This window comes from Dama dama, chromosome 6, assembly GCF_033118175.1.
Source record: "Dama dama isolate Ldn47 chromosome 6, ASM3311817v1, whole genome shotgun sequence".
Classification (NCBI taxonomy): domain Eukaryota; kingdom Metazoa; phylum Chordata; class Mammalia; order Artiodactyla; family Cervidae; genus Dama; species Dama dama.
The window spans coordinates 22,959,897-22,974,276 of NC_083686.1; the positions used below are offsets into that span (position 1 = coordinate 22,959,897).

General features: G+C 42.2%; 1 protein-coding gene across 2 annotated transcripts in view; it reads right to left on the minus strand.

Annotated features, from left to right (window-relative positions):
• The window catches only part of BMP2K (BMP2 inducible kinase), a 112,512-nt gene extending 99,586 nt beyond the window's left edge, over positions 1-12,926 (minus strand). Inside the window, exon 1 of one of the 2 annotated variants that reach the window (XM_061145726.1) lies at positions 12,727-12,926. In XM_061145726.1, the coding sequence (XP_061001709.1) occupies positions 12,727-12,889 (163 nt within the window). In that variant the 5' untranslated portion in view covers positions 12,890-12,926. The remainder of the gene's footprint in view (positions 1-12,726) is intronic. The other variant, XM_061145727.1, reaches the window with a different exon arrangement.
• Positions 12,927-14,380: the final 1,454 nt, after the last annotated feature.

The following is a 14,380-nucleotide window of genomic DNA, read 5'->3' on the forward strand; positions in this document are numbered from 1 at the left end:
TTTCTTTTAATATTTTTAAATCATAGATCAAGGACCATTCCATTCTAACTTTCCACTTGCATGTGTATAAAAATATGCCACATATCACAGAATGTCATGTCATGTCATTTTTAAGAAAATTCGTATGATGTCACATGACCTTATTTCCTGCAAAGACTCAGAAGTGTAGTATTTTCAGGTTTAAGACAAATGTATACATGCTACGATCTAAAGATAAAAATTTGAAAGATCCTGTGTCTTTTCTTTTTATTTTGAATAAACATAGCACAAATTGGTTAAATGAAATGCAAAAGGGGATTTGATATTATAGTACATTAGACTCTAAGCTTTAAAGTTCCCATAACCTTGAACTAGGAACAGAAGGAGGTAGGGGGTAAGAATTCATCTGTTTCTCTTCTTTTCACTTTCTTTCCTCCCTACCAGGAGGTCCCAGATATTGCTAAGCTAGATTCACATGAAGACGCTAAAGTGATGTGATTTTATCTTACTTTACACTTCACAAACACATTATTCCACTCAGGGCTGAATCTTTCTAAACTGAGATAAGACTAATTTGGGGGAAAGGTGTAATTTTAAACCTTTTAATGTTAATTCTGACACCTTAAACAACTGCAACACATGGTTTCATGGCCTTAGGAAAGTGAAAAAACTTTAACTCAAAAATGTTTGGGAATACCTCCTTCCACCTCAGACTCCTCAGGTACCCATTAATACTCCAGCTGCCTCCAGAATATTAAAAGTCCTCTGATCCCTTAAGTCTGCTCAAAGTCCCACTCCAACCAAAGGCCAAAATTTGAATGTGTACAAGAGCCAATTAAAGAGCCCACATGTAGTGGGAGGAGTGCTAAGTTGAAGTCCTGAGACCTGAAGTCTGCCCTCCACAACCAACACTAACAGTGTGACTTCGGGCTCATCCCTTACGCTATTTTCTCACAGTTAAATAAGGGAACTAAAATTGGATAATTGCTGCAATTACAGGAGATTTAATGAGGCTCTAGCATTTTAAAAGATAGACTGTTAGTCCAGCACCACCAACTCCATTTAATAGACCACTGGGGATATTCTCTGAAGGAAGCTGGGAAGGCCTTTGCCTTCATGCAGATCCTTGTACGCCACCCACCACTCCATCCCTATATTTAGTCTTCCAAAAAAGCAAAACTCAACAGAATTGACCTCAGAATATCCATAATGGCCCACCATAACCTTTTAAAATACATGTAGCTTTTATTAAGACAGCTACTATTTTAAAGTGAGGACAAATTTGAACCTTAACTCTGTAAACAGGAGTTTCTCATGCTAGAAATTTATGGGCCATCAAAATAGTTACATCCAACTCTGAATAAGATGAATTCATACAGCACCTTGCAAACTCACTTCTAACATGATACTACGGGCAAAATGTCATACACAAACACATGCTTTCTTTCAATCCATGGATTTGCAACATTTCTCAAGTCCCACTTCAGTGAGCTGAAGAACAAAGCTGTAACAGCTAGTTCACTGGATTTTAAATACATACATATAAACTATCAATTTGGATTGAGATCCTTAGAATTTTATAAATAATATTTTATTAAAAGATAAAAAATAAACAAAGGTTTAACAATCTGGTTAACTATTCACCAGGATTTGAACTAGGCTAGCTGGAAAACAAAATCCTCTTTAGGTCTACATTTCTGCACTACAGCACCAGCACTAGTTAACGGTCTTAAAAACTTCTGTCACAGATCACAAAACAGACCATTAAAAACCTGAGCAGAGCTGAACACATACTCATCCTACTTCTGGAAAAATAACTCAAAATCCATGTCCTACTGATCATGAGTCAGTGGCATCTTTTTTGTTGCTGTTACACAAAGAACAGACAGACCATTAATATTCAGAAGGAGAGATTCTGTTATGCAGGAAAGAGAATGAAAAAGTGGGTCATGGTCAGTGATGCATAATCCTACTCCCTAGAAAATTAGTCCTGAAAACATTCATTAAGTAAAATAGTTTACTGTATTATAAGTACTAATATCTTAATGATTCCAGAATGAATATCAAAATTTAGACTAATCACTGACCACCTCATTCAAAAGACAATAGTTAAGTATGTAAAAATCTCCATTAGCTCGAACTATGGCCAAGTCACGCACACGCACACCAAAAAAGAAATTTTTTTAAATCTAAGGAAAACAAGTAAATATAGCAATTAGGCAAGGGAAGGAGTGTGTTAGAAACCTCTCTTCCAGAAAACCAAAGAAGAAATACAAGAATGCTAAGGGTGGTAATGATGAGTTACTAAGAAAACTGCATAAAGACTTAGTTTGCTACCCTCTGATCTCTTATGCTAAGGCTTACAAATTTTCCAATCAAAAAAAAGTCAATGTCTCTCCGCTAGAAAATGAGCACCTCCAATATCACAGACTAATTAGAGAGGTCCTCCAAAGAAATGGTCATATGTTCCTCCAAGCAAAGCATTAAGGAGATGCCTCTCTTGCTAATCTCTCCTTCTCTTAGATTCCAGCTGTCACATTAAACCTTGGTACTATCAGTCACTGAAGAGAAAGCCTTAGCCACTTGATCATTTCCAACTCTGATACTTCCTTAAGATTCGTTACTCAGAGCACATACACTAGGCCTCCTCAGCTCACTCTCTCTGTCCCACAGTTGTGGCTTTCTTAAAGATGACATGGGTCAGGGGAATTTAGGCTAGAGTATTTCTGAGAGTCATACCTAATAAGAGCAACGCAGTACCCACAAAACAAAGATGCACTATTTGTGTAATCATAACAGAAGTAAAATAGGCTAGAAATTCACAAATAAATCTGGTTGTGTTTTTTAATCTATCTAGACAACACTGTACCTACATCATTATAAATGTATCTACTTATTTTAATTTCTATAAAGGGACATAACTTGAAAAATAGGGCTAATCTGTTCCTAAATATCAACTGAACAACAGGATACATCAAGTCTAGTTTGCTATCCAACTGTTTAACAATAAATTTTTACAGGCCTTCGGACTGTTTTCAGTTCAATACCTCAATCTCTTACATGTATCACAAGTATAGCACTGCAAGAGATAAATGATGAATATAAGCCAAATTTTAAAGGAGCTTTTAATCTTGCAGCAGAGGAAACTTTTTATCAGGAATTTTCTTGGAATAGAACAAAACCATGTAAAGTAAGTGCAACATGAGAAACAGTTGCTACACAAGGCATCAAAGGAAGATGTAACTGCACTCATTTGGTTGCACACAGGGTTTCATGGAAAAATAAAGACTGCAATTAATTAACGGTATATTAAATGAGTGCTGCAAGATCCAATTTCAACAGACCTGGAGAGGCAGGTATCTGCCTTCAGGCAAATACAACAACATAAACTGAAAATCAGGAATGATAAAGCACAAAAGAAGTGTAGGAGACAGAAGCAGATGTGCAATAGCGACATACACCCAGGGGTGGAGTGAGAGATGAAGGCTGGAAAGGGGTTTGGAGTCACGTTACAGAGGACCTTGAATCCCACAGTACTGAGTCTGCATTTCACTTGCTTAAGCATATAAGAGGGTGACAAAATCAGAAGTCCACTTCCAGAAGAACAAATTAGTAGAAATATAAGAGTTGCTTTGATGAGTAAAGAGCCTAAAAGGGGAGGAATAGTCCACATGAGAATGTATTTCTTTAAGAAGTATTAGGGACCCAAACTAGAGCTGACAGCAATGGAAACAAAAAGTAACTAGTTCTTCACACGTAACACAGTTAAACTTTCTATCCATAAACTTGCTCAGAGAAAATATTACTATAACCCTTCCTCATATATTCTTTCTAAGCAAAAATTTGTAAAAGGAGTTTTTTTACTTCCAGATACCCTTCAAAAAACATATATAGACCAATCACTGGGAGAAAACAAATCATTAAAATGACAAAAGCAGCAACTAAGGTGCCAAGGCCCTTGAAATTGAACTGGGCTCTGAAATGCCATGGTATTTTACCTGAGCATTGGTCCTCTACCTTGAGGCTAACACACAAGATAACTTCTTATAAAAGACTCTTTTCCAATGATTAAGAAATGGCTTTATACCATGTAATAAGAAATAAACCGCTACCCTATACTGAAATTTGCCAAAGAATACAAATGTATGATAACTACACACAATCCTTTCATTACGATCTCAATCCTAAAACTGCTCATTAGCCCTCCTTTTCCACGCTCTGCTCTTATCGGCAGGAGCAGTAAGATTCAGTTACACAGGCAGAATCAGCGAAAGTCAAAACAGAAAAAGATGTTACAGCTTTATCTTGACCCACTTCATTATTTTCCTTGAGGAAACTGAGGTCAAAATGTCACAATGTGAGTTAGTGGCATTAACTGGGATTAGCAGATGGTCTAACTCCCAAGTTTCACCTTTTTTTTTTTTTAATAGTTGCCTCCAAGAAGGCACCATTTCAAAATTTAAATTTAAAACAGGAAAACTAGTAGCAACAAATATTTCACATTTTAAAACAATATCCATTGCAAAGTGCCTCTCAAAAGGTTACATCCCAACTATGCCCTCAAGGTTACTGGAATTCTAGGACAAACCTAAAATTCCATAAACAAAGTCCCTCTATGAAAAGGCCTGACAACCACTTTCGTAAGTCTTGAAACCTAGCAGAAATGTGCTGACTGATCTCAACTGTAAAGATGATACATACAGACTGAGACAATCTCCAAATTAACTAAGCACCCAACTATTTAAAACAGCTCAGTCATTAACCACTCAACATCCCAACCAAGTCCCCTAAAAATAGTGGCTTGTGGGTACATAAATGGTTCACCAGATGGATGCAGGATAAAAATCAAGGAATGAGCAGCCTCAAGCCCTTGCAGATGAAACCTCGTGCAGCTTTGAAACTGCCGTCCATACTCTTAATTTCAGAATTCCAGATCAAGGCTTTAATCATTTGATAGCTACCAAATGTGTTCTAATAATGTGTATGTTCTACTTTGAGTTTTGACAACAAAAGGAAAAAAAAAGAAAACAAGGAGAGAAGGGGTAAAAGAGAACCCCAGATAATACACAAGATCAGTAAAGAACACCAAAGATCAGGAATCAAAGTAAGGACAGACATCAATTCTACCTTCTAGTATGTTCCTTAATACTTCTAACACCAATTTTCTATCTTTCCCTCCTGCGAACTCCATAATGGAAAGATAGTAACAAATATTAATTTATTCCCATTATTGTTAAAATAACCAAAGACAACCTTTCCAATTTGCTCAGCATGAAAATGTCAGTACTAACCCCACAAAGTTGACTACAGCTAAAAAATCACAGAAATTTGACATATCAGTGCAAATTTAGCACCTTTACTGGAGATAAATGGGCTTCCCAGGTGGCTCAATGGTAAAAAATCCACCTGCCAATGCAGGAGACGTGGGTTTGGTCCCTGGGTTGGGAAGCTCCCCAGAGAAGAAAATGGTAACCCACTCCACTATTCTTGCCTAGGAATCCCATGGACAGAGGAGCCTTGCAGGCTACAGCTCATGGGGTCTCAAAAGACATGACCGCGACTGAGCTCACACACATTGGAGGTAGGTGTACAATTTCCACTACATATTTTTGAAGTATTGGAAATTTAGTGTTAGTATCTTGTCCTTGAATAAACTGCCACATCTAAAGAAAATATATCAGTGATCAAAATTACATCCTAGGAGCTGTCCCTACAATGATAACAGAACCCAAAACAGAAGCATGTGTTAACAGGATTCTATGTAACACCCTTTGCTGCAAATTACTTTCACATTATTGGGAAAGCACATACTGCTATCAAGGTCAAAATTCTATATAACTAACAGGAACCTACAAATTATATGTGGCTGAATGCCATATAATAATCATCTGATCAAAATGATTTGGAATTTTTACAAACATGTGACACTTACTTCAGGATAAATGTACCACCTAATGTAAAAGCAAGTTACTACAATGCCAGAATCAAATTTCACTGAAAGCTTACAACTAAATCTGAACCAGAAACTAATCCATATTTACTGAGAGATTTGGCATGCGCTGTTAGGTACCATCACAAATTATCTTGTCAATATCACACATTACCTACTGATTTTCATACTAGGTATTAGCTATGTGTTACAGTTTAATTTCAACAACAACTGAAAATTACTGCACAGGACTAAAAATACAGAGATAAATAAATAAGACCCTGTCCTCAAAATACTCTCCATCAAAAAAAAAAAAAAGACTGTCAAAACCAACTGCAGAATATAAAACAATTTCACAATGGCATGTAAAAATGCTTTTCTTTTTTTTAACTCGGCCACTTTTGCTAAATAAAGAAAAATATAATGTCAACAGAGAAAGATGACTTAAGGGGGCATCCATGTTATTCTTTCTTTGCTGTTTCAAGGAAGCTAAATGAAATGCCACTTTGCAAATTTGTCTTCACCGAAAGTAGAAAATTCAGGGTTCCCAGGCCTAAGCAGAAGACCTGTGAGGGGACAAGAACTAAAGAGTCCTCCACTGGTACTTCTTAATTTGCAAATTAGATCCTAAATTCTACTGAAAAATTCTGGTTTCCCAAAAAAAAGTGAAAAATCATTTCCTTTGAAAAGTATTTGAATGCCTCTGATGACGCAATTTTTGTGACACAAAAAACAATTAATGGAGAGTCCTAGCCTCCAGAATTTCACTATCTGCTAGGGGTGTTGAGACAGGAACAATAATTAATCACCTGTTTCCAAGTGCTTACATAATTATATCTCAAGACAAAAGATTAAATGTGATAAGAGAAGAAAAAGCAAACAGCTACAAATGTCCACAGGAAGAAGGGAATGATCAGAGCCAGCAGTTAGGAAGCTAGGGTTAGAGACGCAGAGTGAAAAGCAAACAGGAGATTCAACCCGGGAACCAGGAGGGAAGCACCCTGTGGCTGGAGCAAAGAGCCTTACCAGAAAACAATCACAGCTAAGTTTCACCAGGGAGGTGAAAGACTGAGCACGCACAATCATGAACTTGCTGTTTAGTCGCTAAGTTGTGTCTGACTCTTCTGCAACACCAAGGACCGCAGCCTGCCAGGCTCCTCTGTCCATGCGATTTCCCAGGCAAGCATATTGGAGTGGGTTGCCATTTACTCCTCCAGGGGATCTTCCCAACCCAGAGATTGAACCCTTGTCTCCTGCATTGGCAGGAGGATTCTTTACCACTGAGCCACCAGGGAAGCCCATTATAATCACAAATGCCTGGCCAAAAAATGTAACCAAGTAAGATGACTTCTCAGCGACACAACTGTTCCCTCCCTCCCTTCACTCCTCAGTTTCAAGGCATCAGATTCTCCTGTATTCCTCTGCCTCTCTGGCAGCTCCTTTTTCGTCTTCTCAGTCTCTGCCTACTCTTAAGGCATGGTTCTCAAGGCATGCTTCCTGGACCAGCAGTATCTGCACTGATGAGCAAGTTGGTAGAAATGAAAATTATGGGCTCTGCCCAGCCATACAAAATCAAACTCTGGATGTCAGGCTCAGCAATCTGTGGTTTACCAAGCTCTCCAAATAAATGATTCTAATAAACTCTAATGTCTGAAACCAATGATCCACAGGAGTCCTTCATGACAGCCTTCCCCTTCTCATTCTGCGCGCTCTCCTACACCCATCCTATCCCAGAGCTGAAAATAACAGTCAAATAAATGCTCACTAATCCCAAGTACCTGTCTCTAAGCCCAACACCTTTGCTGAGTACCAGACCATATATTCAGCCTCCCACTTGACAAGTATTTCCTCACAGATTTCTCAACTAAACATGTCCGGAATTACTGAATATTCTTCCAACCTCCACCCCCAGCCCCCAAATTCTGTTCCTTCTCTACTCTTCCCATCTCAATCTCAGAGCACCTCCATCCAAGAGGTGCATGAGCAAGTCATTCTTCACACTTCCTGCAACACCCATCTCCATGTATCCACACCAGGTCCTCCCATTCAAGCATTAGTAACATTAGGCTCCGTCCCCACTGCCACCCTCGTAACTAATCATCTAATTTGTATACCTCTCAAACACCACAGGGCAAACACCATGATCTTACGAAAACACAAATCAGAGCATGTCACGGCCCAAATTTAACTCCTTCACTGGCTTCCCACCGCATTTTCAGATAAAATCTAAATGCCCAACATGTCATACAAAGACCTAGATCCTAGTCTCTGCTCCAATATCATCCTGGTCCTTCTTTCACATGATTCATTCACTTCGGTCGATGGCTCCAGACTTCCTTCAATTTCTGAAACTCTTCCCTACAGAGGAATTTCTCTCTTCATAACATACTCCACACCACCCCCACCTTCACACCTCTGCCTTTATTTAACCCTCCTCAAACTTCAGATTTCTGCTAAAACGTCAAAAAAAAGGGGGGGAGTGAGGGGCCTTCCTAATCCACCAATATAAACTGAATCAGTTATTTGCTCATAAAACCCTATGCTTTCTTGTCACAACAATTATCTAAACTGCCAACTACATTAACCTGACTGATTTTATCATCTACACTAGACTATAAGTTCCATAAGGCCAAAGAAATATCTGTTTTGTTCTCCTAGTACAGAGCTTGGCATTTTTTTAAAGAAGGCATTTCATAAATAGGGAATAGGAACAGTTGTTGATATCTTTATTAAATCCTCCCCTTCTGCTGTCTCTCTTATCTCTTAGAAACTTTAACTTACATGTTACTGGGTAGCTACAGATAATTCCTGCATGAAACATCATGCTTAAATACATCATTTTTCTTATTGATTTATATTGCAAAATCAGAAGTACTTTACATTCATTTTACAGAAATGATGTAATTTCTGTAAAATTAACAATGAGAATTAGTTGGCACCTAGACTATATTCACCTTACTCCAAGCAGTTAACTCTGAAAGAGTTACCAAGATACTTTTAGAGAAATCTGTAGTAAATTTTTTTTTCCAATTTCTGACAGTGCCAACACCACTTCCCCATGCCCATGTCAGAAAGTCCTATGTACCCAATCATATTCAAAATATCATTCCTATCCAGCCCCATAACCTCATGGTTAGATTATGTCAACAAATTATGGATGGTGTCCTGCCCTCTACGCTGCTCCCCATTTAAGTCCACTTTTTACCAAAGACATTTAAGGCGAAAAGTCCCCTACTGGAGAACCCACCCTTTTCACTATCAATCAACATTAAATTCTTCTGACTAGACTGAAGGCATGTTATCCAAAAGTGGTCCTATGTTTTGGTAAAAACTTAGAAGGTGACACTGAATTACATGTGCTTGACAATTTGATACTATTTCAAGCTAAAATTTACATATAGCTCTAGCTCATTTCTACAGCCTAACCTAAAACTGAACTTGCATTCCTGAAACTAAACAAAACTGTTTTTTGAGGAAAACCATGAAAATGCCTGTCGTATCAGTTGTTTCAACTTTTAGCAAGAACTAAAAAGGTGCAAGTTCTCAGTATTTTCCAACACATATATTCTTAACTAAAAAGAGATTACGATATGAAGTGTATAACATTTCAGAAAGGAAACTACACCAACACACAACATAAGTATACCCCTAAGAATCTAGGTTTCTAAAATTATAATAGACTATATAAAACATATATGTGCATGTGTATCTTCATATACAGCTGATCTTCATTACTTGAGTTCATATTTGTAAACATGCTTACTTGTCAAAATTTGTATCCCTGAAATCAATACAATATCCCAAAATCAAAACAATAGCATTTTCATAGTCATTTGCAGACTGCGCAGTGGCAAAAATTTTGAGTAGGCCAGCTGCCATCAAAGAGGTATTACTCTGCCTTCTTTCAGCTCTCATACTGTAAGCAAGGGCCCTTTTCAAGGTCTATACCGAGTCATGTTTTTCTTGTTTTTGTGGTTTTTACTGATGATTCTGTTGTTTAGTGCCAAAATGTTGTCCACCTAGCATTCCTTAGAGCAAGAAGGCTATGATGTCCCTTACAGAGAAAATCTGTGTGTTCGCTAAGCTTCATTTAGGCACGAACTACAGTACTGTTGGCCATGAATTCAATGTTAATGAGTGAACTATACTAAACAAGGTGTCTTGAAACAGAAACACACATAAAACAAAGTTTATATTGACTGACTAGCAAAAACGTGAACAGAGACTTGTGGTACCCTAACACTGTATTTCCCCTAGGCACAATGATTCCATATTTGCTAAATCACTGTTGACGACGTTATAGAACATAAGCTCTATGAATAATGAGAATCAAATATGTACACGGGGAGGGAGACAGGTAGCCCTCCCACCAGGTTGACTGAGGACTCAAAGACACTGCAGAAGTCATCCTGAGCAGCAGCATGGCAAAACACTCAGGACAGAGCATCTGGAGTCCTGGCTCCATTTAAACAACACTGACAGAAAACAAAAACATAAAACCTACTAAGCTTGTTTTTTGCTATCTTTGCTTCTACCTTTTTCCCACTCAATGGTTAAACCTCTCCCCAGTTCAGGTGCTCTAAACTCTAACGCCTTTTCATAAGCACTTGCCATAATCTTACAACTGGGCAAATATATCTGTAAATTAAAGGAATGATCATTCTTGAATGTAAACCACATTTGTACTTAAACATCTACACTGTGGCATATTTGGAAAGAAGAGAGGATATGAAGCATATGAAATGACAATATATCATCAGAATCAAAGAGTAAACCGAATATAGATAATTTCAGTTGTGTGTGTGCTGGAAAGAGAAGAAATACACAAGAGAACAAGACCAAGGACTCAGCCTTCCCTCCACAGAAGGCCAAAAGCCTAGGTCCAGGAGCTGGGATGTTGGGGGGGGGGGGGGGGGGGGGGAGTGCCAGTCTTTCAAAAGAGTTTTTCAGTGCTTGCTTCCTCCTAACACTTGACTGACTGCAGATTTTTCCAAGAGAAATGACAAATTATGGCAAAAGGCAGTGGAACATTAACAGTGACATTAGTGATTGAAAAAAATTTTCTTTTAAATTTTTTTGTGTGTGGTTGAGCACTCCCCTTTTGAAATTTTTTTATTTGCCTTTTCCAAAATTACTTTCTGTTGAAAATAGCTTGCTCAGAAGTAATCATAGGACATGCATGGAGCAGTGGCAAAAGCTACAAATCCGAAGTCTAGTTTCATGAAATGTTGATGATTTCCTTCTATTAAATAAAGACGCATCTGGGGTTTAGTGAAATGAAGTGAGTGTAATATTACTCGTCACACTTGAATTAGTTACTACAGTTCAAAAGACAGAAGTACAGCATGTGAGTTAACAGCCATGTCTTCTGAAAACCTACAGCTCAAGCTACAACTCAAACATTTGAAATTCCTGTAAAATAATGCGATAGGAACTTTCACAGCGTAGTAAATCTGTCTGTCAACACCCATTACCATACACTTATTACTTGACAAGCTAAGGATCCTCCTCCCACCTGTCTAAGGTTCAGCCAGGCTCATTACTAGGGGCAATAGTTGCCAAACAATGCATCCATCCCTGAACCATTCAAATCTTCTTTCTCTTTAGAGTATTTAATAGACAATAACCTTCCATTTTTCCTCTTGTACTCATTTGCTATTGTTTACAGCATTTCAAAAAGCACAAGTAGAATCTCAGTCTACTGTCTCCAAACCACATCAACAACTAGCTCTCAGAGAACCAAAACTACTGTCTTTGATTTCTTCTCTCTTAATCCTGGAACTTAAAAGGGCCATTTACCAACAAATTTGGAGAAGGAAACGGCAACCCATTCCAGTATTCTTGCCTGGACAATCCCATGGACAGAGGAGCCTGGTGGGCTACTGTTCATGGGGTCACAAAGAGTCGGACACAAGTGAGGGGCTAAGCACACCAACAAATGATTTCTTGAGAAATATTTAAGTATTTTTTCCGTAATATCATTCTGCGATTAAAAACTCAAAAGCCAATAAAACACGCGACAAAACAAGAGTTATCTCCTACAAGCCGATTATGCACGATACACAAAACTAAAGTGTAGGATCTTTGTCTTTTTTTTAACAGAATAAACGTTTTTGTAAGCAGCATTGCAACTGCTGACATAACATTTTGATAATGAACAAAACTTCTCAAGTGAAAGTTAACCTTTCGTACCGCCTTTTCAAGTACTATCAAAGAGACGTCCTGCAAGGACATGACCAGCAACTGGTCTCATAGAGAAGATTCTAAATAACAAAGCGAGCTTCAAGTTTACCTGCTCCCCCAATGGCAACCCACTGACTGAAATCTGGGGCAAAGCATCACCTCCAGCACGCGCGCACACAGAAATAAATTTCTTTTTCAACAGATGACTGAGCAGGAGCAAACCCAGGCGAACACCCGGGGCTGCGGGGTCCTGAGCCCTGCGGCGCGGGTGGAGAGGCTAGTGCAGGACAGCCGCCTGAGCCGGAGCGGGGAGCCCCAATCCTGCTCGATCTGAACCTCTAATGAGTCACTGGTTCAATCATGACACCGCAGCCCTCGCGAAGATGTTTCCTATTTGTCTCCCAGCCTCAAGAGGGAGTGAAAATGACAACTCGCACTTAAAGTACTGTGCACGGGTCAGAGCTGCCGGCGGCGAGAAAAGCCGACTTAGGCGCGAGCCCCCGCCGGCCTGGCCGAGGCAGCAGGAAAGAGTGAGCCGCGAGGGCGCGGAAAGAAGCGGGAGAGAACGGGAGAAGCTACCGCCACACCCCAGCCCTCCCTCACCTGCCTGCCCGAGCCTCCCCGGGCGCCCGTACCTTCGGCCAGCGACTCCTCCAGGGTGACCTGGTAGCGGCCGACCGCGAACACCCGGACCCCCACGGACGAGCTACCGGCCCCGGCCCCGCCGGCCCCGCCACCCGCCGCTCCGCCGCCGCCGCCGCCGCCCTCCGACTTGGGCATTCGAGAGAACTTCTTCATGGTCCCGCCGGCGCGCTGGAGGGCGCGGGGCGCGCGTAAGGGCGAGCGAGACGGCGAGTGCCCGGCCCGGCGCGCGCGGCCGGGGCGTCCGCGAGGGGTCAGCGCCCCTCGCCTGTCCGAGCGTCCGTGCGCGCTGCGGCCCGCCGAGCCTCACATTCCGCGCGCCCCGAGCGCACTGCCCCGGCCCCGCCGCCCGCTCCGCGGCTCCGCTGCAGCTGCCGGGCTCCCGCAGAGGGCGGTGAGGAGGGCGGGGACGGGGCGGGGCGCGAGGGGGCGGGCCCGAGTGCGGGAGCGACGCGGCCGCCTCCGCCAGTGCCTCGGGCGCCCTCGCCGCCGCGCTCGGCGCCCGGAGCGCGAACCCCGGAGGAGGGCGCCAGCGGGGGAGAGGGCCAAGGGGGCGGGGCGGCCGGTCCCTTCCGAGGAGTGGGCTGGACCACTCAGGCCTCACGGCCGCTGGACCGCGCCGCCGCCGCCCCGGCCGAACCCGCGCCGCCCGCCACTCGCGGCCGTTGGCGGCGCGGCGCCCCTGCCAACCGCTCACTGAGGCAAGGCGCCCCGCGCAGGCGCGTTGCCTGCGCCGCCGGAAGTGACGGTTCCGGCTCTTGTCACGTGGAGGGGGGAGGACGGGGGAGGCGGTAGTGGGGGTTGGGGACGAGGGCGAGGTCCGGAATCCCGGGTCTGGGGTCCCGGCCGGGAGGATTCAGGCCTGATTCCTGGGGTCCCCGCTTCGAGCAGGGAGGTGGTCAGGGGACCGGTTTTGGCTCTGGCTGTGCGGCGAGGTCTACCATCGCCGCTGGAGGTTGGTATGTCACTCGGGGGCTTAAAAATGCCGCCAACAACTTCACCCCTGCGAAGGGACTTTTCTCCCTGCATTTCTAAGTCGTTTTTCCAGAAATTCTCCCCTGAGAACCTTCTTCCGCTCGCCCACCCCGAGCGTGGGAGGTGGGAGCAGCAGAGAAGTAGAGCGGATTTCAGTAACATAACTTCTAAAGCCGTGGTGTCGCACTCTGGGTAACAGCCGCTTGTGCTGAGAGCGTTTTGCGGTTTATAAATGACTTAAGAGTACTTTCAGAATCTCGTGTGTGCTCTGCAACAACCCTGCGAAGTAATCAGAAGAGGTATTCAGTCCGTTTCAAGACCTTTCATCACCTTTGGGCAAGAGAGTTTAACGGACTTGCCCAAGGTCACATGGCTGGCTTGTGACAGAGCTGCGACTGCAAGGGCCATCCTTGGATACTTAGTTTCATACCTCGGGCCATTCGGGAAAAGCAGGTTAGGCTCAGATCGTTGAAAAACGGCAGATTTAGGACTGTTTGCAAGCCAAACCAGCCATTGGCCCCCCGCCCCATAACAAAGAGATTTGCCCATAAAAAAAAAAAAAAAAGACCCGTTGCATCCATTTCATAAACTGCAGGAATCTCAGTGCCTGCGGCGTGAGGCAGGCAAAGTGAACGTTGGTGTAAGACGTTCAGAATGGTAAGGAATGGGAAA